Source organism: Dermacentor variabilis, chromosome 6 (assembly GCF_050947875.1).
Source record: "Dermacentor variabilis isolate Ectoservices chromosome 6, ASM5094787v1, whole genome shotgun sequence".
Lineage (NCBI taxonomy): Eukaryota > Metazoa > Arthropoda > Arachnida > Ixodida > Ixodidae > Dermacentor > Dermacentor variabilis.
The window spans coordinates 34,764,539-34,790,553 of NC_134573.1; the positions used below are offsets into that span (position 1 = coordinate 34,764,539).

At 46.9% G+C, this 26,015-nt stretch overlaps 1 protein-coding gene and 1 pseudogene across 6 annotated transcripts in view; both read right to left on the minus strand.

The window, feature by feature from the left end:
- Positions 1-315: 315 nt before the first annotated feature.
- The window catches only part of LOC142584723 (ABC transporter G family member 23-like), a 269,091-nt gene continuing 243,391 nt past the window's right edge, over positions 316-26,015 (minus strand). For all 6 annotated transcript variants that reach the window (XM_075694944.1, XM_075694945.1, XM_075694948.1 and 3 more), the window contains 2 exons: positions 17,371-17,457; positions 316-560 (listed from right to left, as the gene is read on the minus strand). In XM_075694944.1, coding sequence (XP_075551059.1) covers positions 349-560; positions 17,371-17,457 — 299 coding nt within the window. In that variant the 3' untranslated portion in view covers positions 316-348. The remainder of the gene's footprint in view (positions 561-17,370; positions 17,458-26,015) is intronic.
- On the minus strand, positions 8,910-9,077 carry LOC142586455 (U2 spliceosomal RNA; annotated as a pseudogene).

Below are 26,015 nucleotides of genomic sequence, written 5' to 3' on the forward strand. Positions count from 1 at the left end.
ACAACACGTGGCCATCCCATGGGAAAAGAAAAGCAGGCTTATGAGCAATACTTGTTTTGATAGTTGTCAGCAGGCAGCCTTCACGTCAATGCTGCACGAATGCGTGCAAGAACTGTTCATTACAATTCCGGGTTACGATTCCACGCGTAATATCACGTGGCCCCTCCGATTACCTGTTGAATTACTTCTGTACACATACGACTGCACACAACGGACATGTGTGTCCGGTTGCCACAGAGCAGCTCCCTCTTTCTGGTGAAGGCCAGCCGCCAAATAAAGGGCGAGTCGCGACAAATGAGACAGGTGGACAAGAGGCATAGTACAATCGTCTTTATAATGCGTGCCGGTTCACTTGGAGAGCGAGTACATGATCATGGAGAGCGCCATGAAGGCCACCGTCCAGAGGCTCGTCGCCCCGACCGCCTGCAGCACGTGTGAGTTGTTGAAGGTGTAGTTGCGCAGCATCACGCCGCGCATGGCGTGCGCAGGCAGAGCCTGTGGCACTGACCAGCTCACGGGACGGAGCACCGCCGGTGTACCCTCCACGGGCCACAGCACACCTGCGAGGGTAAAGCAGCTCAATACGCATGCATCCGACAACAATTACCGCTGCGATTGCTCAGCTTCCGTGGTGGGTAAATGGCGGATACGTGCTTGCGGCGTCAGACGTTATTAAGGCATTATTTCTCACGCTTTTTCAGAGGTGTGCGATGATTCGAAAGAATCGAATTTCGTCCAATTCGATTCGGTCTTGGAATCGAATAAACACTATTTGTAAATAAGAATATTTCACGAGTAGTTCTCGGATACCTTAATTCGTCAATTACCCGCGATAAAACAGAAAATTGGGAGCTGAAAGTGCGATAAATTTTATTCCACCCAATAGATATTAATCACGGGAAGTTACGTAGCGGAACATTCGGTATACGTCACTCAAGTAAGCAGGCGTTTCCGGCTGAACCGTTATCATTTAAATTGGCACAAGAGCCGTGAACAGGAGGACAAACGGCTTATTTCTTCCTAATGCTCAATTTGTGCTTTCAGCGAAGAACACTTAGAAACGTGTAATGTAGTGACGGAAAGTTTCTAAGCGTTTTGAATACACTAGGATGCGAAGATCATCTTATATTATTTGTGGAAACAGCCGTTCATTATTCGACAACTATTGGAAAAAGTATTCAATATTCGATTACGTGTCAAAAATTACTATTCCAGCACGGCTATAGCTTTCAAATATAGCCAAGCCGTAAGGCTTTGCACACGTTCCTAATTAGCGCGGATCATTGCATCTATAAAACGGAATTTTGTGTTCAAGTTGATCAATTCGAAAAATAGGAAAGCTGTCCGAAGTCAGAAGAACGAAGTTGAAGCATATTCATGTTCTACCCATCAATTATTCCCATACAGGCTGAACAACCATGCATAACTGCTAGCTCATGCATGTTCCCTCAAGTAATTCATGGGTCGCTACGAGCGTGACACGGTGTGTGCTGCTGGGTCTTGTATAGCGACGTCTTAGTGCAGACCCTTTTTGAGTGCAGCTTTTAGGCGCCCGTTCCTTCACTGAGCGTCCGCGTAACCGAACCAACGAGCACAGCGAAGGATGAAAGAGCGAATGTGGAACGAAGCGGGGATGAAAGATGGCGACAGCGAAGAGAGTGCGAGGAGGAAAGCGGATGAGGAGAGTATGGCGAGAGCGTGAGGGGAAATCAGAGTGCCACTCGAGACGTTCTCTACGGCTGCGACCAGGCATGCAGCAAGCGCGTGCAGGGATACCATAATGGAAACAAAACACTGGTGTGGGCTTCGGACCCATTGCGCATGCGCTACGTCGCCTGGGCCGCAGCCGCTAGAGAATGGGCTCTACGCGAGCCACGCGTTCTCGTTTTCACGCTTTGTTTGTGAGAAATTAGTGACCACACGGTGGGAACGCTTCGCTTGCCGCTGCTGCTAAACGAGCTGCCCGAGCAGACGCTCCGCGCAGCCGCCAAGAGAATCTTGTCGTTCAGAATCAAATTATTTGCCACAATATATCGCGAATTCAAAACATCTATAGAGACAGCTGTGCTCAAAATTGCCATTAAGGAGTATCATAACTATCAGTGATTTTTTTGTTCCTTCAGTCATCGCCTCTATTTTCTTCACTGCCAGCCAAATGCGGCCGATCTAACCCTTAAACACCCTCTTTTATCGTCATTTACTGCTCTCTCGCTCGTTCGCGCCCGCTTTACGGTCGTGGGGGAGAGTACCAGCTGGGTGGCGCCTCACGACGGAAGCCGCAGGAAGACTGACAGACGCGGGATAAACTGACAGACGCATGGACGCATAACCGCTTCTCCTCAGGAACGGCAGCCGCGCGCGCTCAGACGCACGCGTGACCCAGCAGTGGTACCTAAAGTCTCTTGATAATTTCAAAGTACCGCTACGCTTTGAACTCTTCCGCCGCCGTGCAACCTCCTCGCCGCTCTTTCTCGCCCCTTGCGCGTCCCTCTCGCGGCAACCGGTTTTGCCCCCGTTTTTCTGCATGACGATTGGTGTCCCTGCCGTTGCCCTTGGAAACGCGTGGATCTTGCGTTTTGCTTGCGTTTTTCTTTTTCGTTCACGCCATTTTTCTCCTCAGCTCGGCTGGCTCGGTGCTTTAGGTCAGTGTAGCGAACGTTCTGTGCTATGTTTCCTGCTCTATGTGCTAGCGCTATGCTAGCGCATATAGCTGCAGCAAGAAGCCTGAAGATGGTTATGCCGTTTTTATGATACCACAAGGAAAGCGCGAAGGCTTGTACAGGAAGCAGTGGCTGCATAACCTTGGCCGGAAAAACTTTGTTCCCGCAAAGAACAGCGTTGTTTGCGAGCTGAGGCATCTTTCTTATTGCTCGTAGCAAAGCATCCCGTAATGCTGTATTTTTTTTTTCATTCTTCTGGCCTGCTCCCCAGCGTTTTTGTTGCGGCAATTTGAACGTTGCATGAACATGCGGTGGTCGTAGTATACTTAATATGCTGCGGCGGCTTCATCACCTCGCACGTCGCCAGATGTTGTTATTCAGTCTAGATTCTGCTTCCGATGTGAACATTAGGTGTGAAGATACAGCCTCTCGATCGCACGTATCGCAACTTTTACGATCCGTTGCCTGTTTTACTGAAAATTGATATAGTGGCTTATAGAGGAGATATTATTTCTAGCTTACGTCGATCTGTGCGTCAATCAGATACAATGAATGCGAGCCCTCAAAAAATTAGTGGCATGTATACCTGCGGTATTGCAGGTGATGAGCGCTCGCTTCCACATTGTGTTTTTTAGGTTTTAAGGCGAGAGCCTTTAGATCAGTATGCTTCAAGGTGGCGTTGTGAACAGAAAATATCACGTGACCTAAGGAACGCTAGACGCGACCCAGCATGTCCACCCCTGTATTAGTGATTGAATTTAGGTTGGTTAGAGTGAATTAAGGAGGATTAAGGTGAATAAGTATGTAGGTGTTGAAAGCGGATTAAGGTGGATGAAGGAGGATAAGGGTGGATTAAGTTGAATTATTGCTGACGAAGGAGTATTAGGGCCGATTAGGGCGGATTAGGGTACATGAACAAGGATTAGGGAGGATTAAGATGGGTGCAAGAGGATTAAAGTCTATTAGGGTAGATTAAGGTAAATTAGGGTTCATAAAGGAGGATTAAGACCGATTAGGATATAATAGGGTTGATGGAGGTGGGTTAGCGTGTATTAAGGCGGATTAGGGTGTATTAAGGTGGATTAAGGTGTATGAATAAGGATTAAGGTGTATGAAGGAAGATTAAGGTGGATGAGGGAGCATTCAGGTGAATTAAGCTTGATGAAGGAGCTGTAAGACCGATTAGGGTATATTACGGAGGATTAAGGCGCATTAACAAGGATTAAGGAGGATTAGGTTGGATTAAGCTTGATGAAGGAGTATTAAGGTTGTAAAGCCTACCGTAATAAACCTCAATCCATGCTATAATCCTTCATCCACCTTAATCAGCCCTAATACCCCTAATATACCTTAACCGATCTTAATTCACCATAATATACCTTCATCCTCTTTCATCTACATTAATCCCTGTAATCCTCCTTCATGCACATTAATCCACCCTAATCTTCCTTAATACAGCTTAATCCACGATAATGTTCCTTAAGGCAGCCTAATCCACCTTTAACGATTTTAATCCACACTGATCCTACTTAATGTACCTTAATCCTTCTTAATCCGCCCTAACGTTTCTTAGTTCAGTTTAATCCCCTAATCCTCCCTAATGCACCTTTATCCACCTTAATTCACTCTAATCCACCTTCATCGACTTTATTCCACCTTAACTATTTTAATATACCTTAATCCTCCTTAATTCATCTTAATCCAATCACTAATCAAACATTACCTAACTTTGTTAATCAGCAATCATCTCTTATACACGGCTGTACATGCCCATGTTCGCTTCCGGCCCTCCTTCGGTCAAGCGATATTTTCTGTAGCTCACAACGTGACCTTGAAACGGAGAGGCTTTCGCTTAATAAGCCATACACAAAGCGATGTGCCACAAGCAATTCTAGATCAGACGCACGATGTGTGCCGTGCGCAGCCGGCGGGCGAGGAGAATCGAGGAGGAGAGTGTCGCTGCTTAGTGGTACCTGAGAAGTGGTTGTTGTGCGGAAGGAGAAAAAGGTTAGCCTAAAATCCCTTGATAATTTGAAAGTAGCGACACTCTTTGAACTATGCCGCCGCCGCGCGACCTCCTCGCCTCCTCCTCGCCCCTTGCGCTTTCCCCCGCGGTAACCAGTTATGCCCCCGTTTTTCTGCACGACGATTGGTCTCCCTGCCGTTGCCGTTGGAAACGCGCGTATCTTGAGTTTTGTTTGTGTTTTTCTTTTTCGTTCGCGCCATTTTCCTCCTGAGCACGGCTGCCTCAGTGCTATAGCTCGGCGTAGCGAACGTTGTACGCTGTGTTTCCTGCTCTATGTGCTAGCGCTATGCCGGGCTGTTGCGCATATAACTGCAGCAAGAAGCCTGAAGATGGTTATACCGTTTTTATGTTACCACAAGGAAAGCGTGACGGCTTGCTTAGGAAGCAGTGGCTGCATGACATTGGCCGAAAGAACTTGTTCCGACAAAAAAACAGCGTTGTTTGCGAGCTGAGGCGTCTTTCTTATAGCTCGTAGCAAAGCATCCCGTAATTCAGCATTTTTTTTATTCTTCCGGCCTGCTCATCAGCGTTTTTGTTGCGGTTGTCCTCGGTATGCTTAATATTCTGGGGCGGCTCCATCACCTCCCACGTCGCTAACTGTTGTTATTCAGTCGGAAGTGCAGCATTATAGATTCTGCTTTGCAATTAGTGGCAAGTATACCCGTGGTATTGCAGGTGATGAGCGTTAGCTAGTCAACATTGAGTTTTTTTTTTAAGTTTTAAGGCGAAAGCCTTTAGATCTCTGTGTTTCAAGGTCGCGTTCTAAACTGGCAGTATCACGTGACCCAAGGAAGGCCAGAGGTGACCCAAAGAATGTCCACCCCTGTATAAGAGAATGATTACCCAAGTTAATTAATGAAACCTTAGTGATTGACATAAGGTGGATTAGGGAGGATTAAGGTTGCTTAGAGTGTATTAAAGAAGATTAAGGTGGATTAGAGTGCATTAAGGATTAAGATGCATGATAAAGATTAAGGTGGGTGGAGGACGATTAAGGCGGATTATGGTGAATTAAGGTGAAGGGTTGGTGAAAGGGTATTAAGACCGACAAGGCTGGTTCAGGGTGCATGAACAAGGATTAGGGCGGATAAGGGTGGATAAAGGAAGATTAAGGTCGATTAATGTGGATTAAGGTGAATTAGGGCTGACAAAGGGTGATTAAGACCGATTAGGATGGATTTGAGCAGATTAAGGTGGATTAGGGACCATGGAGCTAGATTATGTTTGATAAAGGTGGATTAGCGTGTAATAAGGTAGATTGGCTCTATTAAGCAGGATCAAGTTGTATTAAGGTGCATGAATAAGGATTCAGGTGGATTAAGGTGAATTAAGGCGGATTATGGTGGATTAGGGCTGATAAAGGAGGATTAAGACCGTATAGGTAAGCTAAGGTGCATTAAGGGCGATGTAGATTGATTAGGTTGTATTAAGGTGGATTGAGAGTATTAAGCTGGATTAAGGTGGATGAAGGAGCATAAAGGTGGATTAGGGTGGACTAAGATGAATTAGGGTTCATTGAGTATTAAGACCGATTAGTCTACGATAATCCTCCTAATGCACATTAATCCGCCGAATCCACATTCGTCGACCTTAATCCTCCTTCATTCACTTTAATCCACCATAATCCACGAAAGTCATCCTTAATGCACTCTAAACCACCTTCATCGACCTTAATCTACTCTAACCCTACTTAATGCACTTTAATCCTCCTTAATAAACCCTAATGCTTCCTAATTCACTTTAATCCACCCTAATCCACTATAATCGACTTTAATTCACCTTAATCCACCAGAATACACATTCACCTACCTTAGTCCGCCCTAATCCATCTTAATCCACCCTAATCCTCCTTCATTCACTTTAATTCACGCTAGCCCACCATAATCTTTTTTAAAGCACCTTAATCCTTCTTAATCCACCATTGCCCTTCTTGATGCACTTTAATCCACCCTAATCCACTATAATTGTCCTTAATGCACCTCAACGCACATTCATCAACCATAATTCATCTTCATCGACCTTAATCCAACCTAGTCCTCCTTTATCCACCTTAATCCTCCTTAATACACCCGAATTAATCTTAATCCAATCAATAATCAATAATTACTCCACTAATCATTAATCATCTCTTATACGGGGCTGCACATGCCTTCCTTCGGTCACGTGATATTTTCTGTAGCTCACAATGGGACCTTGAAACAGAGGTCTAAGGCTTTCGCTTAATAAGCCATACACAAAGGGATGTGCCACAAGCAATACTAGATCAGACGCACGAAGTATTGCATCTGATCATGTGGCAGAAAAATTGTTTGGAGTATAGAACTCGGCTCAAAGCTCCCTTTACATCGGTATACCCCGTTCATACAGCTTTAAGAAAAAACCAACCTGCTCATAAACGTTGCCTCCAGCATTATCGGTGCTGTTATTAGCATTTCTCAAAATTTTCAACCGCACTGGAGCGCGCAACTGGCCCAAAATAACACGCCTCCATAGAATCCTGCGGCCCGTCCGCGGGAGCCCAGGAGGAAAAGCGCGCCGTGCGCAGCCGGCGGGCGAGGAGAATCGAGGAGGAAAGTGCCGTGAGGAGGAGAGTGTCACTACTTTCAAATTATCAAGGGGTTTTAGTGGTACCATCTGGGTAGCGTCGCATCGCGGCCACTCACTGAACTAAGGTGCACCAACAGCTCCCATTGGCGAGGGAGTGATTGCGCCGGCAGTGAAAAAAGAGGAGGCGATGGTTGAGTGGACACAAAACAACTGCGTCACAGAAGGAAAGGCATCGACACTCGGCGCCCGCATGCGTCCTTGCTCCCGTGGACTGAACGAGCCCGATGCCACTTCGCTTCGGCTGCATCGCGAGAAAATTCAGCCAACGAGGGGAATTAGGGCAACAGCATAAAACACACAACAGCTGGAGAAATTCGGAAGAAACCGACAATTCAAGGATTAAGAGAGAACAGGACATCCTCTCTTTTCAGATTGCTTTTTGAGGCCTATAATGTCAACAAACAGTCAGATAAACCAGTCGTCGCCTGTCCTTTCTCTTTTACTCTCTGAATTTTCTTTCTTCCGACGAACTGGAAATGTGTCATTTATTAGAAATCGAATAATATGTAGCTTTCTGCCGTAAGAAGACAACCCCCCTTCCTCCGATTCTGTTATGCGTGTCATGGGTCACGCGTAGAAGACAAACTAGCCCAACATGTAGTCCTCCTTCAACTATACTAATGGGCCGGGGATACGCCGTGTGGTGAACGCATGCAGGCAGTACCTAATTGATTGCTCAGGGCCTGTGCCGTACAAAGTTACCTCAAGGATGGCCTTAATGCGCTACAATTTTCTGGGTTTAAATCTGAAGCATTTGCTCGAGATGATGTACACTACTCTAGTAAAGAAATTTCACGGGGCCTTGCGTGTGACACGTACTTGCAACATAAAGCGTGACAAAAACAGGCGCAATCACGTGGGATGGTACAAAGAACAGCCGCTACGCTCACACGATTTATTCACCTGCAACCGCCGCTAAATACGTAAGGTAAAATATGTTGAGTGTAGCCCAAGACATGTAGGGTGTACCTATACACATGCATTTTGTGGTTCATGTCGGTTTAGTGGTCCATAAACAGCACGAGTGTAGCACTCGTTTTTCGTACTCGTTGCGTGCTCGTTTTCCGCACACACTCTTAGGTAAGTGTGTCTATTTTTGCGCCACTTTCTGTTACAAGTACCACTGCTCGTTTCGGGTCGAGAGCGATTTCGAGCCAACGTGTCGGTCGGGTGATGATTGCTCGCGTCTCGTGCATCCCAGTGAGATGTCGTCGCAGAGGGTTCGGATTGATTTTTTGACCCCGCTGGATGTTCTGAGCTCGCGCACGCATACTTTTATTTGTGTCAACGATAGAGAAATACGCCTTGTTTAACTTCCGGTGTGGGATGAGGCGCCATTTGTGAGCCACTGCTGCAACGCGCGTATAATGGCGCGTATGCGCAGAGGGAGTTGTCTAGCACATAGTGTAGACTCACCGCCGTACCGACGCATAGAGCGGGAGCCGTAGGCCAGATCGGCAGCGTTGATAGCGACAACCTAGGAGACAGTGCGTTCGACGAAAGTGCACGTAACTATTGCTTCGGCAGCCATGTTCCATTTAGTGTTGTTTTTTACAACGAAGCTGCATATGGCTAGTTTCTAGCGAATCGATGTCCGTAGGCAAAAAAATAAAAAAAAGACGTGGGCCGATCCCGAAGATAAAGCTATGCCGAGATGACCCGCGGCGCTGCTGAAGCAGGCTTCAAGCACTCCACCAACTGGAAAGAAATGTTAATATATTGCCTTCAAGTACAACCCGCGCCAGATATTAAGCTGACAACAGATACTATTTGACAACAGATACACTTTGACCCGCGTCGGCCAGGTCTGCGTACGCACGGCCCTCTGTTTGTCCGCGTTCCAAGCGCTTCCGTGTCTCGTTTCCGTTCCTTCCGCTCACTCGTGGCGGCGGTCCCGTCGTCCACGCGAATGTATATGAAAAATCAGGGTGAATGAATCCGTCATCATCATAATCAGCCTGGTTACGCCCACTGCAAGGCAAAGGCCTCTCCCATACTTCTCCAACCACCCCGGTCATGTACTAATTGTGGCCATGTAGTCCCTGCAAACTTTTTCATCTCGTCCACCCATCTAATTTTGTGCCGCCCTCTGATACGTTTCACTTCCCTTGGAATCCAGTCCGTAACCCATAATGACCATCGGTTATCTTCCCTCCTCATTACATGTCCTGCCCATGCACCATTTATTTTTCTTGATTTCAACTAAGATGTCATTAACTCGCGTTTGCTCCCTCACCCAATCTGCTATTTTCTTATCCTTTAACGTTGCACCCATCATTCTTCTTTCCATACCTCGTTGCGTCGTCCTCAATTTAAGTAGAACCCCTTTCGTAAGCCTCCAGGTTTCTACCCCGTATGTGAGTACTGGTAAGACACAGCTGGTTATACACTTTTCTCTTGAGGGGTAATGGCAACCTGCTGCTCATGATCCGAGAATGCCTGTCAAACGCACCCCAGCCCAATCTTATTCTTCTGATTATTTCAGTCTCATGATCTGGATCCACGGTCACTACCTGCCCTAAGTAGATGTATTCCCTTACCACTTCCAGTGCCTCGCTACCTATCGTAAACTGCTGTTTTCTTCCGAGACTGTTAAACATTGCTTTAGTTTTCTGCAGGTTAATTTTTAGACCCACCCTCCTGCTTTGCCTCTCCAGGTCAGTCAGCATGCATTGCAATTGGTACCCTGAGTTACTTAGCAAAGCAATATCATAAGCGAGTCGCAAGTTACTAAGGTATTCTCCATTAACTCGTATCCCCAATTCTTCCCAATCCAGGTCTCTGAATACCTCCTGTAAACAAGCTATGAATAGCATTGGAGCGATCGTATCTCTCTGCCTGACGCCTTTCTTTATTGGGATTTTGTTGCTTTCTTTATGGAGGACTACGGTGGCTGTGGAGCCGCTATAGATATCTTGCAGTATTTTTACATACGGCTCGTCTACACTCTGATTCCGTGATGTCTCCATGACTGCTGAGGTTTTGACTGAATCAAACGCTTTCTCGTAATAAATGAAATCTACATATAAGGGTTGGTTATATTCCGCATATTTCTCTATCACTTGATTGATAGTGTGAATATGGTCTATTGTTGAGTAGCCTTTACGGAATCCTGCCTGGTCCTGGCAGGACCAGGCAGCTGGTACGCAGCTGCGCCCACCCGCGCTTTCCGGTGTTCCGAAATTACCACGTCTACACTCTGTTTCCTAAAGTTCTAATGGGAACACACTCCTGCCACCGAATATTACCAAGTGGTGATACGATGATAGTGACTGGAGAGGTTGACTCTAAGTCAAGAACCGAAGGTACTCTGCATCCGGTGGGTGTCCGTTACACAGCCGACTCTAAAACTGCATATCACACACCGTCACTCCTCAACACCACCCGCCTGTACTTAAATCACACGTTTAAAGCGAAAGTTATGTTAGCAAACCTTAGTCCACTAAATTACTCATCGCTAGTTCTAAAAGAAACGAAGACGTTTCGGCTCCCACACGGGAGCCTTGTTCACAGGTAAAAGGTGCTCGAGCAGCTCGCTTAAATTGTCTTGAACGCGTGACGCAGGCAGCGCGCATACGCTGACGGCAGATTGCCATCGCTCCTGTTCAGAGTGTGTGGCGTAGTCTGGATCATGAGGGACTCAAGATAAAGGCGTCGAGATAGCCCTTTTTCCCTGGCAAGGACACGTGCCTTCCCCCAGTCGATTGCGTGGCCGCTTGAAGTGGCATGCTCAGCCAAAGCACTGGATTTCACATTTCCTTTTTTGACGTCATAATTGTGCTGTTTAAGACGCCTTTCAAAGTCGCCAGTTTCGCCTATGTACACGTAGTCGCAATCCGCGCATGGGACAACGTACACAACACTTGGGAATTTATCTTTTGGTAATTTGTCCTTAACATTGACGAGTAATTGCCGTAGTTTCTGGTTTGGAATGTGTGCCACTTGAACAGTGTATGAACGCAGAATACGGCTTAGAGCTTCACTTGTGGACGGTATATATGGTATTCCGGCGCGCTTTTGACTAGAGGCAGCATAGGGTAACTGCGGACGTGCCATATGTCGTTCGACAGCATTCAAGAAAGAGCACGGGTAACCACAGGCTGGTAGTTCCCGCCGTACCACGCTTACGTCGGCTGCGTAGTCTTCTTGTCTCGTGCAGATTTTCTCCGCGCGTCGTAGAAGCGTCGAAACCACTGCCCTTTTGTGAGAAGCAGGTTGCAAGGAGCCGAAATGCAAGTAGCCGAAATGCAAGTAGCGTCCTGTGTGAGTTGGCTTTCTGAAAACTGCGAACGACAAAGTAGGCCCCTTTCTTTCAATCAGCATATCAAGGAACGGAAGCTTGCCGTCGATTTCCTCTTCTACCCGTGAACAAAGCTCCCGTGTGGGAGCCGAAATGTCTTCTTTTCTTTTAAATCTTTATTTGGTCGGCGAAGTGCCCCGGGTTTTTGTTTACCTTTTAACCATGTTTCATCCCGACCAGACGGGCTTCCGTCAAACACTGAACTTCACCACTAGTTCTTGCTACTCATCTCTGAAATATAACTATGCCTCGATATGCTGTATCCGCAACAAACCATGGGCCCTATAACGTAAAGCTATTCCAAACTGTTTCTATTCCAATTATGCAGGGCTTCCCCATGATTGGTAAAAAAAATTTCGCCACCCCCCATCGCCTGTCTACCATGCGACGTCAAGATAACCTCGAAAACTCCCCATCTGATGTGACGGGCACCCACTCATTATGCATAATCAGATGGAATAAAAGCAAAATAATTCTTTCTTATTCGACGCCTTTTTCGTCATACAGCTCCTCTGCTATTAGTCGAAAGTTATCGGACTGCGCTTACTTGGCACCACGGAAATTCACCTCGACAGTGTCACGTGCACGCTTTAAAGTTGCATTAATATGCCAAACAAAACATGATTCTTTGTCCCTGAATAACTGGACACGGCCCCGTTTCGAAAGGAGTAGATGACTGCCCGCCGATCGCTCTGGCACCGGCTACTCGGAGTTGCCGGGCTACATGGATCTATTTGCGTGTAACGACAATTTTTGCATGGAAGTATAACGTTATCCAGTCCTTTTGGCAAGTACACATCGGATTGCCGACTCTTCTTCGTCACATCCTCGAATTTTGACAAACGCGAAGACGCCCTTTGCAGCATCCAGTTTATAACCCAAATCCTGCCATGTGGTCCGGGCAGAATCACTGCAGCGTAAACCTGGATTTTAGGAATAATGGTTACAAGTGTGAACGTATAAACACAACGAGAGTACATGATAAGTTCTGCGGCACTGTTAGAGCAGTTAACAACACACATCTATAAGAACAAATCCAACATTTTAGTTTTGTTTAGAGATAACACATCAACATTTTGTTGGTTGAAATAGTTAAGTAGGGAAGGTGTTGTATGTTTAAGGCGTTGGCAGCCATAATTAGTACGTGAGAAAGAGATCTGCCATGGTGCCTGGTTACGATATGAATATGCACTTCTATTTTGTTGTAGAGTTGCCAGGGTTAGCAATGAATCGAGTTTTCCTAGCATAGCATTTCTATAGCTTAGTGATGTTTTGAAGTTATATATGTCACGGGCTCTGGTTATTCTGTTTTGTTGGAAAAGCTCTTGCGTATGGTGGAAAAAAAAAACGTTCGCTATCGCCCGAATTGCTTTCTGTTGAAGTAATTCCGGCGTTTGAATATTTTGCGCTGTAGTGTTACCCCATATAAGTGAACAGTAACTGACGTGTGAATGGAAAAGAGCATGATATATAAGACACTCAGCTTTAAAACGTAATGCACTTCGATTCCGATTTAACACAGCAACAACTTTTCGTACCTTTGAGCAAACATGACTAACGTGTTCATTCCAGGACATATGCGCTGTGAATATTGCGCCTAGGGTTTTTATGGATGACGTAATGTCAATTTTATACGGACCCAACACAACATTATCTGACAATATAGTGCAACTTCCCGGAGCATGAAAAATAATGCATTTTGTTTTGGTTTTATTGAGGATGAGATCGTTTGCCTTAGACCATGCTCGAAGTCCATAACAAACGGGGCCTGCTATAGGCGTTATTTCTTTTAAATCTTTACCTGTAAAGAAAACAGAGCAATCATCTGCATACCCGACAAATTTACGCATATCGATCACTTGTACAATATCAATAATGTAATACAGGAAAAGTATCGGGCCAAGGATGCTACCTTGGGGCACACCCACTGTCAAAGGTTTTATCTGCGACCTGTACTCATTAACTTCAACAAACTGATGTCGGCTTTCTAAATAAGATCGGATAAGTTCAAGTGTTATTCCTCGGAAGCCATATTTTTCCAGCTTTATCAGCAGCAATTTATGGTTGACCCTATCAAAGGCTTTGCTGAAGTCTAAGTATAACCCTAAAGTCAGAAATTTTTTTCGATGTTCTCTAGAATAAGCTCCTTCTGTATATTTAAAGCAGTTTCCGTAGACCACTTTTTCTTAAACCCATGTTGACAGTCGGTTAGCAGGCTATGTTTTCACGAAAAATTATCAATACGAAAGTTGACAATTTTTGACAATTGTCACGTCGTTGCGTTTACGGAGCGTCGTTGCCAATTAATTGGTGTCGAAAAGCTTTTGCTTAACCGTGACCGCCCCATCCCATGCTACGTCCAGTTTATTTGCCTTCGACGACTTCAAAATCAGCATTTTGTCGCCTTCCTTGAAGGTTCGAGTGCGTGCAGATTTGTCGTAGTACAACACTTTTGCGCGTTGCTTCGCTTCTGACATGTTGATCTGCGCCAATTCTTGCGATTCACGTAGGCGTTTCAACAATGTCAGCACGTACTCGACAACGGATTCGTCTACAAATTTGTCCTCCCACCTTTCTTTTAGCAAGGTCAGCGGGGAGCGAAGCGCTCGACCGTAAACAAGGTCCGTCGGGGTGAATCCAGTTGCTTCGCGAGTGACGGAGCGCAGAGCAAAGAGCATTGCGGGAACAGTCGCATCCCAGTGGGTGCCCTTCTCAAAGCAGAGCGCGCGCAGAATCCACTTCCTTACTGAGTGAAGTTTTTTGACTGAATTACTTTGCAGGTGGTAGAGCTGTGATGAATGCATACGTCACATTTCTGCAAGAATGTCGTGGTGAGCGCGCTTGTAAACACAGAACCTTGGTCGCACTGAATTTCACTGGGAAATCCGATTCTGGCAAAGACGCCGAGTAGCGCGTTTACAACTGCCGTGGAGCTTAATTCCGGTAACACCAATGCTTCTGGGAACTTCATGGCAGGGCAAATGAGTGTTGGAAAGTATTTGTTGGCCGCCGATGTCACTGGTAATGGACCAACAATGTCGACTACCAATCTGCGACAAGGTTCGCCAATTAAAGGCACTCGGACCAAAGGTGCCTTGAGTTTTTCGTTTGGCCGTCCGTTCCTTTGGAAAACGTTGCCGGAACGTACCCATTGCTCAGATTCATTGAAGCACGTCGGCCAGTAGTAGTCGTTCAATAGTCTGCTCTTAGTTTTGTTTATTCCTAGATGGCCAGCCCAGCTATCGCTGTGAACCAAATTGAGAAATGCAGCATGACACTTTCGGGGAACTAGAAGCTGTTCGGAAGAGCGGCCCTTCTTGTTTTTGAATGTTCGGTACAAGATATCGTCTTTGACAGTGAACGATACTGGTCCCTTTTGGTTCTGTCTTGATCTTTCTCAGCACGTTTGCAGTGACTCGTCGTTCGCTTGATCCTTTTTGAGAACGCTTTGTCTACCTGTGCAATAAGTTGAAAATTTTCACTGACTGGACTTATCGTTTTGTCTCCGGGCGCGGAAGCGACCGGGGCATTACCAGCGGCTTGTGTGGCTGGAATGGTTTCGCTCGTTGCGGCCGCTTGTGACGGATCGCTTTGCTCTCGAATTTCGGCGGCACAAGCAGCGTTAGTACGCGCTTTTGTCCGGGACCTCGTGACGACCATTACAGGGTTCGCATGAAGTTCCATTCCTGCCTTTTGCATTTACATCATTGATCTGTTAGAAAAAATATAAGGGATTTTTCGAGGTCTGAAACAGCAGCTTGAGTTTGAAATTTGCCGAAGGCGCCCGTCATTTCAACTTCGGCTACCGGCAAGCACTTCGTGTCGGGCTCTAGTGCCTGTCGCACCCATACACACGATCCGGTGAAGTCCTCGGGCTTAAACGACGGGTGGACGATATCAAATGTTGCTCCTGTGTCACGTAGAACCTTGCAACTGATGCCGTTCACCGTCATGTCATGGGTGTAAGGCAAGAGTAAATCGCCCTCCTCAGTTAGCAGATTAACGGACACATTTGCTTGTCGGCAGCCTACTGCGATATGGCCTGCTTGTTGGCATCTGTAACAGACTAACGGTCGTTTTTCTTCACACTTGGAACTTTTTGGTTTACTGCATGCACTTGGGCGGGAAAGTTGTCGGGTTTCCATTGGTTCCATTTCTCTCGCTCCTTTCTGAAACTTCTTGAATGCTCCCGACTGTTTCTTTCGCACTTCTTCCAAACTTTACATTCTGCGGGAGCAGTACTCGTCAGCCAAACTAGCTGCCGTTTGCAACGTCTCCACGTTTAACTTGTCCTGAATCCACAGGCGCATTTGCTCCGGAATAGACGTATATAATTACTCTAGCGCAAACTCTTCAACCAGACGTTGCTTGTTCTCGTATGCGTTGGCACCTTCAAGCCATTCTTCCAACAAGCTCATAGATATATAGGCGAATTCCGAGAATGACTCCCCTCGACTGCGCCTCGTGTTACGAAACTTCATTCTTAAGGCTTCTGCAGACAAGCTGTACCTTCGCCTCAGCTGAAGCTTTTCTATTGTAGTCACTCGCATCTTCGTCTGGCAATCTGGCGATTACGTCCGCTGCTTCGTTTGGAAGTAATGTCAAGGGGCATTGCGACCAGGTCTCTTGTGCGAGTGCTACTCTAGCACACGTCCTCTCAAAGTTGACGAGGTAGAAAGTGATGTGGCCACCAGCCTTAACACGTTGCGTGTATCCGCGCTTGTCGAAACTGTCAGTTCGTCGAAGGCTATGCAGCTGCACGTAGTCTCTGGCTATTCAGAAAAAAAATCAGTTTTGTTCAGCGTATCAATACGCCTTTAACGCGTACAGGTCACTTTGACGCTATGAGTTTTTGCGGTTTTGTGACGTCACATGCCAGACAGGCGAAGTAGGCGCAGCCTGAAAACGTTTGATCAATGGCAAAGTATTATGGCGAAAAAGGCTTCGAATGAGAAAAAAAATTTTTCGTTCGGTCTAATCATGCTTATTCAGTGTGCACATGTCATATCAAATGGGGTGTTTTCGCGGTTTTCGCGACGTCGCGTGAGAGACAGGCAAAGTGTAAGCGGCCCAAAATTTTTTTGACCAATCATGGAGGACTGATTACAGAATTGGAATAGAAAAGTTTGGACTATCTTTACGTTATAGAGCCCCTTATTTACATCGAATAATAATCATGCTTAAATTCCCGTTGTTTATCGCTTGGCTTTACGCACGTTCATCTATTTATTTGCTTTCTCGTTGTTGCTCTGAACAATTTGGGCACACTTTCTTTGCGTATTCTAAAGCTAACCCAATGTAATGCTAGAACAAGGTCCTGAGGAAATTACATAAATAAATAAATAAATAAATAAATAAATAAATAAATAAATAAATATTGCAGACGCCTTTACAACCATATTTTCACGTGTTTAGTATGTTCCTTACAGGGGCGACGAAATCGACCACCGCCTCAGAAGTCAAACTAAATTGTTACTGCGATTGAAAAATGCACGCTTCGCGCAGGGGACTAGCGCTACGGCGATAGCCATTAGCAGGCTATAGCGAATACGTTCACAGTTCCATGAACCACCATAAGCGCTAACCACGAGACTGTACCTGCGCGGCGTGGTAACTTGGTACCGCACGTGGCTTCTAGAATGGAGGTCACGTAGACGCGTGCACACAGCCGGGTGGTGCCATTTCTGTGCGTAGTAGTACACTCGGCATACCGCCGGCTACGAGGCGCCCGACTTGCACCAGACAGCTAATGCCGAGCTCGCAAGCGAAGGACTCACCTCCCATGAGTAGCGCCGGATAGAGGGCGGCCATCGACAACAATAGGGCCGTCGCCTCGTCCTTGGAGACGGATGAAGTCAGGAACCCTGGAAGGGTGCAGATGTTTGGGCAGATTGCACACGTCGTTAAACAAAATAATAAGACATGGCGAAACACGCGGGGGTGGCGCTGTAGAACGGGCAAACGAGTGCTAACTGACAGCTGGAGGTTACATGAAAGCATCGTCATCCCGGTGGGCCTTGGCGCATGCGCAGAGCCAGCCAAAATCACTCCCAACGCTATGAAGGCACATGGTGATAAAATACGACACGCAATGCTTCAAATAAATGGATCTGCAAAGTGACGCAAAACAGGACACAGAAAGAAGAAACACTCAAACACGCAGGAAAAACAATTTGCCCTCCCCCCCACCTCCCAAGTAAAAAAAAAAGAAAACAAACAACCGCCAGCATGCCTGGCGCGGAAAGACGCTCGCATGGCAACGCTCTCCGTTAAGCACATCTCTTTTCGTTGTGACACGACATTCGTGTGTACGAAATGACAAGGAGTTGAGGGTGTTGGTGAAAGCGGTGACAGTGTGCATGGCGTGATGCACACAACTACTAGATTCTTAGGACGTGGGCATTGTTTTCCACCATTTAGAAAGTGCGTCCTCGTACATTTATAGCATTCAATGTCGCATTTGAGCAGCGACTTCTTTCTGTGACATCGTACAACTTCACGAGCTCCCAGAGTTATCGATTACACTCAGCTGCATTATTGGCTCTTCTGCACAAGGGTCATAGGCCACGAGTGATCGCAAACTTTTGTACTCTATTGATTGATTACGTTGCGCCATCAAGATGGAGGCAGTCTTTCCTGGCATATAAATGACGGTTGCCGCAGGTGGAACCTCGGTTCATAAAACCGGAGACTGTTCACTGTTGTCGCTAGATGCTTAAAGCATTGAATTTCCTGCAAAAATTGCTATAAGGAACTACGATCACACAAATGACGCGGAAATTCGCTGGCTTCTTGATGACGGCGACATACCGGAGCAAATCCGGAGACAACTCAGCACACTGTAATGGAATGCCAAGATGTTCATTCAGCCAGGATCATAAGGAACTCGGTTTCCAGAAGCGCTGGCGTTCGAAGCTGATGGAAGCGACAAGCTGTCAGCACTCGAGATAAGCAAGCGACCGGTGTAAAGCAATGGGGGAAAAAAACTGCGAAGAGACGGAGCCGGGATCGTTACAGCCATATGCGGCTTCAACGAAGAGATAGAATTTTCCACGAAGAGAAATCGTCCAAGTTGGAAATAGACAAAATAATAGACCGCAATATATTTAGTGAAACATGAATAGCTCAAGCAGGCTAGACGACTACCTGTCGCCACCCCGTTTTAACGACGTTGCTATTATAAATCCCTCCGTGGTGGCTTCGGCGTGCAGCTGCTAAGCCCCGAGGGCGCGGCACCGAATCTCGTCGGCCACGGCTGCCGCATTTCGACGGCAGCAAAATGCGAGAACGCCCGTGTGCCGTGCATTGAGTTGCACGTCAAGAAACGCCCACGGGGTCAAAATTAATACGGAATCCCCCGCTCATATCGTGATTGGCACGTAAAACCACAGAATCAATTTTATCTTTAGAAATAATCATCATCGTTCGGCTACCATGCGTAGTATACGGATTTGTATACTTCTTCTGTCGGCTTAATGATGTAGTTTATCGCACTTCGTCTTCCTAAATTTCACTGGCCACATTCACAATCGCTGCAAACTGTTGCACTTATATTGCAATATTCCGTTGAAAATTGTGAATTCGCAATGTCATGAAGTAGTTTGAAGCCAGAAGGACGAAGCTTAGGCAGTTTTAAACATCATCCCATCGTGCTGGCTCGACCACCGTGCGTGTACTTGCATGATTCAGTAGCGCAATAGTTCCGCCCAGTAATTTTGCAGGAAACTCAATGGCTCAAAGCGTGGAGAAGTGTTACGCCTTTTACGCTCCACTTTCTGCCCAACTAAAACCTTCCGCATGCTTTACGGACGTTTGCTTTCACCCACGCGACATTATTGATGATTACTTGTCCAGAAAGCGACATACACTTTAGCTCGGGCCCAACTCCGATGCCGCCTTTTGAAATACATGTAAAACATGTAATACAGAAACGCTTTCCTGAGGTAACCACTGGACCGATTTTAATGAAATTTGTTGCACTAGACAGAGAAAGATATAATCTAGTGAGTGTTGGAAGCAGACTTTTGATTCAAAATCCGTATTGTTCAAAAGAAACTTACAATATGGTAAGCCTGAAAAAATAAAATAGAAGCACGAAGTTTGCAAATTTATCGCTGTGCACTAAGGACATAGATCGCTTGAACTTAATCCGCTAGAGCATCCAAAGCGCGAAATTTCATTTATCAATTGATAGTTCACATGAATATGGGTTTACATGAACAAGGGTTTTGCAAATATCCTGCTCAACTGTTAGCAGTCAATTGGAAAGCAATGCATAATCATTAACGTTGTTCGCTTTAGATGTAGTATTAGATGCAACTTGCAGAACTATGATATCATTTTCTATTGCTGAATTACAGGGTTGTAAACTTAATAGTTTCGTTTTCGGAAAGTTGGCGATCTTCAACAATTTTTGACGTAAAAGTTCTGCAGAATCCTATAAGGTGGAGGAGAGGAGTAATTTATTAAGAAAAAATGAGGCATCCACCCAACCATAGCAATTGGTACAAAGGAAACCCATACGCGTTCTTCGAAAGAAAAGCCTCGCAGTTGAAGAAAAATTCGTCCTGTTCTTGGACTCGAACCTGCGACCACCGCCTTTCGGGGGCAGCTGCTCTACCATCTAAGCTAACCAGGTGGCTAGCATATGGCAGGGCGAAGTCGAATTTGTCGACAAATCTGCTAGCCGTCTGCTAGCCACCTGGTTAGCTCAGATGGCAGAACGGCTGCCCCAGAAATGCGGTGGTCCCGGATTCGAATCGAAGACCAGGACGAATTTTTCTTCAACTGCTGGGCTTTTCTTTCGAAGAACCCGTATGGGTTTCGTTTGTAGCAATTGCTACGGTTGGGTGGATGCCTCATTTTAGCTTAATTCCTTCTCTCCACCGAGAGGGTTTCCGCAGAAGTGTTACGTCAAACTCTTGGCTTTGCTTCGAGTTGTTGAGAAATTCGACGTCGCCCTGCCATCTGCTAGCCGTCTCGTTAGCTCAGACTGTAGAGCGACTGCTCCGGAAAGGCGGTGGTCCTGGGTTCGAGTCCTGGACCAGGATGGATCTTTCTTTAAGTGCGAGGCTTTTCTTTCGAGGAAACCGTATTTGTAGCAATTGCTACGATTGGGTGGATGTCCCATTTTCCCTTAATTAATTCGAGAACTTTTATTGACGGCCGAACTGAAAGATTTGCTACGAACAGTCACTATATTTTACCTACGTCTTCTAAATGCAACAAACCTCATAACATTTGGTGCATTACTTGCCGAGAAAAACGATTTCGCCTTTCCCATGCATTCATATTGGAGCCCCCGAACTAAAGCGTCCTCTTAAGAAAAGCGCGATACGCGCTGCACATCGGTGTCTGACTTATAGGAAATGGCTGTGATTACGGTAGCGATAGTTTTGAGGGCGAGCAGAGAGTAAGGCGTCATGAGTCACGGTGCGGCATTATTCGACTCGGCGAAGCACCGATCAACGTGCGCAAGAAGATCGTGGAAATAGAGTCCCGCGAGCAAGACAAGTATTGCCAGCCACTCGGGAAAGCGGCCGAAAGAAGGCGAAGGCAAGTTTAGAGATTATTGTCTTTTTGTCGTCGGCTTGACCGTGACGCCCGACAGCATTTTGTAGGACCCCCTGTGTATTCTCTGCCCCGCGCGTGCACTGAGAAGCTTGATAAGAAGGCGGGAGTGCGCATACTCCGAAATACGCGGTGCATTCCTGTGTCCATGAATTGCTGACAGTGTATGTGTGCCGACATCGCCGTGTGGTCGGCCGCCGTCGTTTCTTCTGTGTTTATGAACGGACTACAGAGGCCCGACACGGACTCAAGGGTGTGCGTGTGTGGTGCAATACGAGTGCGCGACCTACAATTGCGGGGGGAATCACCCGTTCCCTCGCCCCTAAATAAAGGGGGAGCGGCCAATACCTTGGGAGGAGCCGGGATCCAATTGGGTGAACTTGATTGGATCGTCACCAATATCTGCCATTGCCCAACACAGGGAACTATGGAAATGAGAAGTTATTTAGACGCAGGTTTTAGACCGAGCTAATCAATCTAGAAGCTGAGCCTGCAATCTGCTTAATAGCGTGAACGAGCTAGTCCCGTCCAATGTCGCCTAGGCCGCCTAGTCGCGTCAGAACGGAGAGTTACTAGTTGGCGTAAGAGACGACAAACCAACGTCTGCAACGAAGCTCCCCTCAAGTTAGTTCAAGCTGCTCGAGGGAAGACGTCAGACCTAGACTCCCGGGAAACCCTGCCCCAAAAATCGCATCCACCGCAACGAGACCCGCTTGCCAGCCTTCTTCGGGAAAACTCTGCCGTCGACTCGACGCTTTATGGACTTGCTGCTGCTGCCCGGCCATGCGTATGCCATCATTTGTTTTCTTTTGAATTCTGTTTGGTGCACAACCGTTAAGCGTATTCTTGTGTAGCGTGAATGTTTATATGCACCGTTAATTCCTCGTTGCATTTTTTTGTATTCATCATTGATCTAGATTAAGTGCACGTGTGTTAGGTGTTCTTGTGTTTTTGTGTTTATTTTAATGGTTGTGTCATTGCCAGTTGATAAATATTTTTTGCTGTCCTTCTCCCGACTCTGACTCCTTCGTTGTGTTCGTTTGAGTACAGAACGACCCACCGGCTTGTACATCCCGTCGATGACTTCGCGCCCACGGCGAACGGGTGACAAGCCGTGACGGTCACCGGCAATGCACGTGCGATTATGTGAAGACGACGCCGGTTGGCGAAACAGAGATGTACACGCGATGCCACAATACGGTGAAGCGCGCTAGAAAAAAAAAGAAGGAAAATTGAGACGAAGGCGGAAGAGCTGGCAATGCTGACGTTGACGAGGAGCCAGGCAGGCGCATCTCCAGTTGTGCTCTGGGTACGGGAAGCGGCAGCTTCGATGACCCCGGGCCGGAGAGCCCGAGAGTTGGCAGGCGACGTCGCCGTTCCAGTGCTCCATGGCCCCGGTCCAGCCCCACGCGGCCACAACCGGCCACTGCCCAGTGCCACGGAGGCATCACCTGGCCACGTCAGCGGCACAACGCCCGAGTGGCGCAGATCGTGCCACGCTGGTCTTGGTGGAGGGCAACAACCCCATCTCTTGCAACGGAGGTCGACGCCGCGTCGGCACAGCGCAGGCAGACGTACAACGCAACGCCGAGCCAATGTCCGCCACTACTGGTGCCGTTAAGAACATCCTTTCCCTAAGGATGACTTGTTACTTGGCTAGTTGAACTATGAACAGCAAATACCCATCATCTAGTTTTGTTTTTATGTATATAGCTAGTTTTATGAATTTTTCTTGTGTGTATAGGATTTATGCTGTGTGAGTTTATTTTGCTGTTCGTCTTTTCTTCATTGGAGTTCCAGAAGAACTTCAGCTTGGCCTAGTTGGTGTTTACTGCATATCATATTGACCGCAAATAAAAACGGGGACAGCGGAACGGAACACATAAACATTAGAGTTATAGTTGTTATTGAGATAAATGTTTTTTAACGCGTTTGCATTATGTCTCTTAATTTTTGTAATGCCTAAATTCGTGACAGCCTCGTTGCGCAGAAAATCCAGCGTTGATCGTGCGTTAGCCGTGAGCGAAAACGTTCTACCGTCACAACACCGGTCGCGCCGCGTTTCTACCAATCACAGAGCAGCATGCATGCGTGTCGGTTCCTTGCAGTACCACCAGATGGCGCTCGCCTCGGCGCATCAGATTGGGCGCTTAAGGTGGCGTGTTCGTTCTCGGCTTGATGTCGCGAACGCTCCTGTGCTCGAGGCTTCAGCGACTTCGTTCGTAGCTAAGTACTCTTTTCTTTTTATTACCTGGTGTTTTTGAAGTGTTTACTTTTGCATGGAGTAGGGGCGCGAATTTTAAATTCGTGGTAAGAGTAGTAAACGTACCGGCTTTGTCTAGGTCTGGCGGTTTCCCACGTTAGGCCTAGGTGGTAGGCGGGACCTATTTGATAGGCTTATTTAATTATCTCAGCTAGCTCTTCGAAGTGATTTGGCGGACTTGCTCGTTGAGCCTAAGGTGACCGCCATCGCCATCGCCTCAGCCTGGTTGCTGCTCGCTTCGCTCATCACAGTTTCGGCCAAAGGTCGGTTTTCCCTCCTTCGCCGCCCTCTCTTCCCCTCTTGTTGGAAGGTCGGCAGAATCATTTTTATCTTAAAGCCTGGTCGTCCCTCGCACCTTCCATCTGCATATAGGCCCCTTGTTATGAACTCGTTATTCGGTAAGATCCTCGAACGCTTACTAAATTCCCGCCTTTACCATTTGCTGCACTCCAACAATCTCCTTCACCCCCGCCAGTTCGGCTTTACACATGCTCGTGGTGCCCTTCAGGCACTCTACGCCTTGCGTCAGAGGCTGTGCGCCCTGAAATCCTCCAAGACTCCAGCCGTCCTGATTTCCTTAGACTTTACTGGGGCCTTTGACAGCGTGTGGCACGACGCGGTTCTTTTCTTCTTCCGCAAGCACCGCTGCCCGATCAACCTCTACAACCTGCTCCAGTCCTTCTTGACGGGGCGTTCGGTTGTCTTTCGCTCGAACGCGGGAGAGGTGCAAGCACGCTCGTCGTTTGGCACCCCTCAGGGACCGCCGGTCAGCCCTCTCTTATGGAATATAATTATCTATTCCCTTTTAGACCTTGACCTTCCTGCTGGAGTACATATACAGGCCTATGCGGACGACACCGTTCTCCTCATTACTGGGACGTCGCGATTGCAGCTGGAGGCCTTGGCGGAATCTGTCCTTACCTTGGTCTGTAATTGGTCTCGACAGAACAAGGTTCAAATTAGTCATCCCAAATCATTCTTTTTATTCTTCAACAACGGTCAAATAGGCACATCAAAGCGCCGACCGTCTATCCGCTTGGATGGAGCTTTTCTGCAGTGCAAAGATCGCATCAAGCTCCTTGGTGTGGTCTTTGACGACAAACTTAATTTCTTTGCCCACGTTGACTATATTAAATCTAAATCAGAGGTCTTGGCTTTTCGATTACTAAATTTTATCCGTTTACATCGCGCGCTTCCTCCGGCCCTTATTTGTCGGCTCTACCGATAGGTCCTGCTGCCTGCAGTTGCATACTAAAGCCCCTTGATAATTTGAAAGTAGCGACACTCTCCTCCTCACGGCGCTTTCCTCCTCGATTCTCCTCGCCCGCCGGCTGCGCACGGCACGCTATTCCTCCTGGGCTCCCGCGGACGGGCCGCAGGATTCTATGGAGGCGTGTTATGTTGGGCCAGTTGCGCGCCCCAGTTGGGTTGAAAATTTTGAGAAATGCTAATAACAGCATCGATAATGCTGGAGGCAACGTTTATGAGGAGGTTGGTTTTTTCTTAAAGCCGTATGAACGGGGTATACTGATTTAAAGGGAGCTTTGAGGCGAGTTCTATACTCCAGACAATATTTCTGCCACATGATCAGATGTTTTAGTTCGTGCGTCTGGTCTAGTATTGCTTGTGACACATCCATTTGTGTGTGGCTTATTAAGCGAAAGCCTTAGACCTCTGTTTCAAGGTCCCATTGTGAGCTACAGAAAATATCACGTGACCGAAGGAAGGCGGGAAGCGAACCAAAGCATGTGCAGCCGCGTATAAGAGGTGATTAGTGATTACCAAAGTAATGATTGATTACTGATTGGATTGTTGTTCATGCACCCTAATCCACCCCAATCGGTCTTAATACCCTTTCATCAACACTTCACCTTAATCCACCATAATCCGCCTTAATTCTCCTCCACGGACCTAAATCTTTATTCATGCATCTTAATCCTTCGTAATGCACTCTAATCCACCTTAATCTTCTTTAATACACTCTAATCAACCTAATCCTCCCTAATCCACCTTATGTCAACCACTAATGATTCATTAATTAACTTGGGTAATCATTCTCTCATACAGGGGTGGACATGCTTTGGGTCCCCTCTGGCCTTCCATGGGTCACGTGATACGTCCAGTTTAGAACGCGACCTTGAAACATAAAGATCTAAAGGCTTTCGCCTTAAAACTTAAAAAAAGAAGCTCAATTTTGACTAGTGAACGCTCATCACCTACAATACTACGGGGATACTTGCCACTAATTTTTTCAGGGCGCAAAGCAGAATCAATAATACTGCGCTTCCGACTGAATAACAACAGTTAGCGACGTGCGAAGTGATGGAGCCACCCCAGAATATTAAGCATACTGAGGACAACCGCAACAAAAACGCTGGTGAGCAGGCCGGAAGAATGATAAAAAAATGCAGCATTACGGGATGCTTTGCTACGAGCTATAAGAAAGACTCCTCAGCTCGCAAACAACGCTGTTCTTTGTCAGAACAAAGTTGCTTCGGCCAATGTCATGCAGCCACTGCTTCCTACGCAAGCCGTTACGCTTTCGTTGTGGTATTATAAAAACGGCATAACCATCTTCAGGCTTCTTGC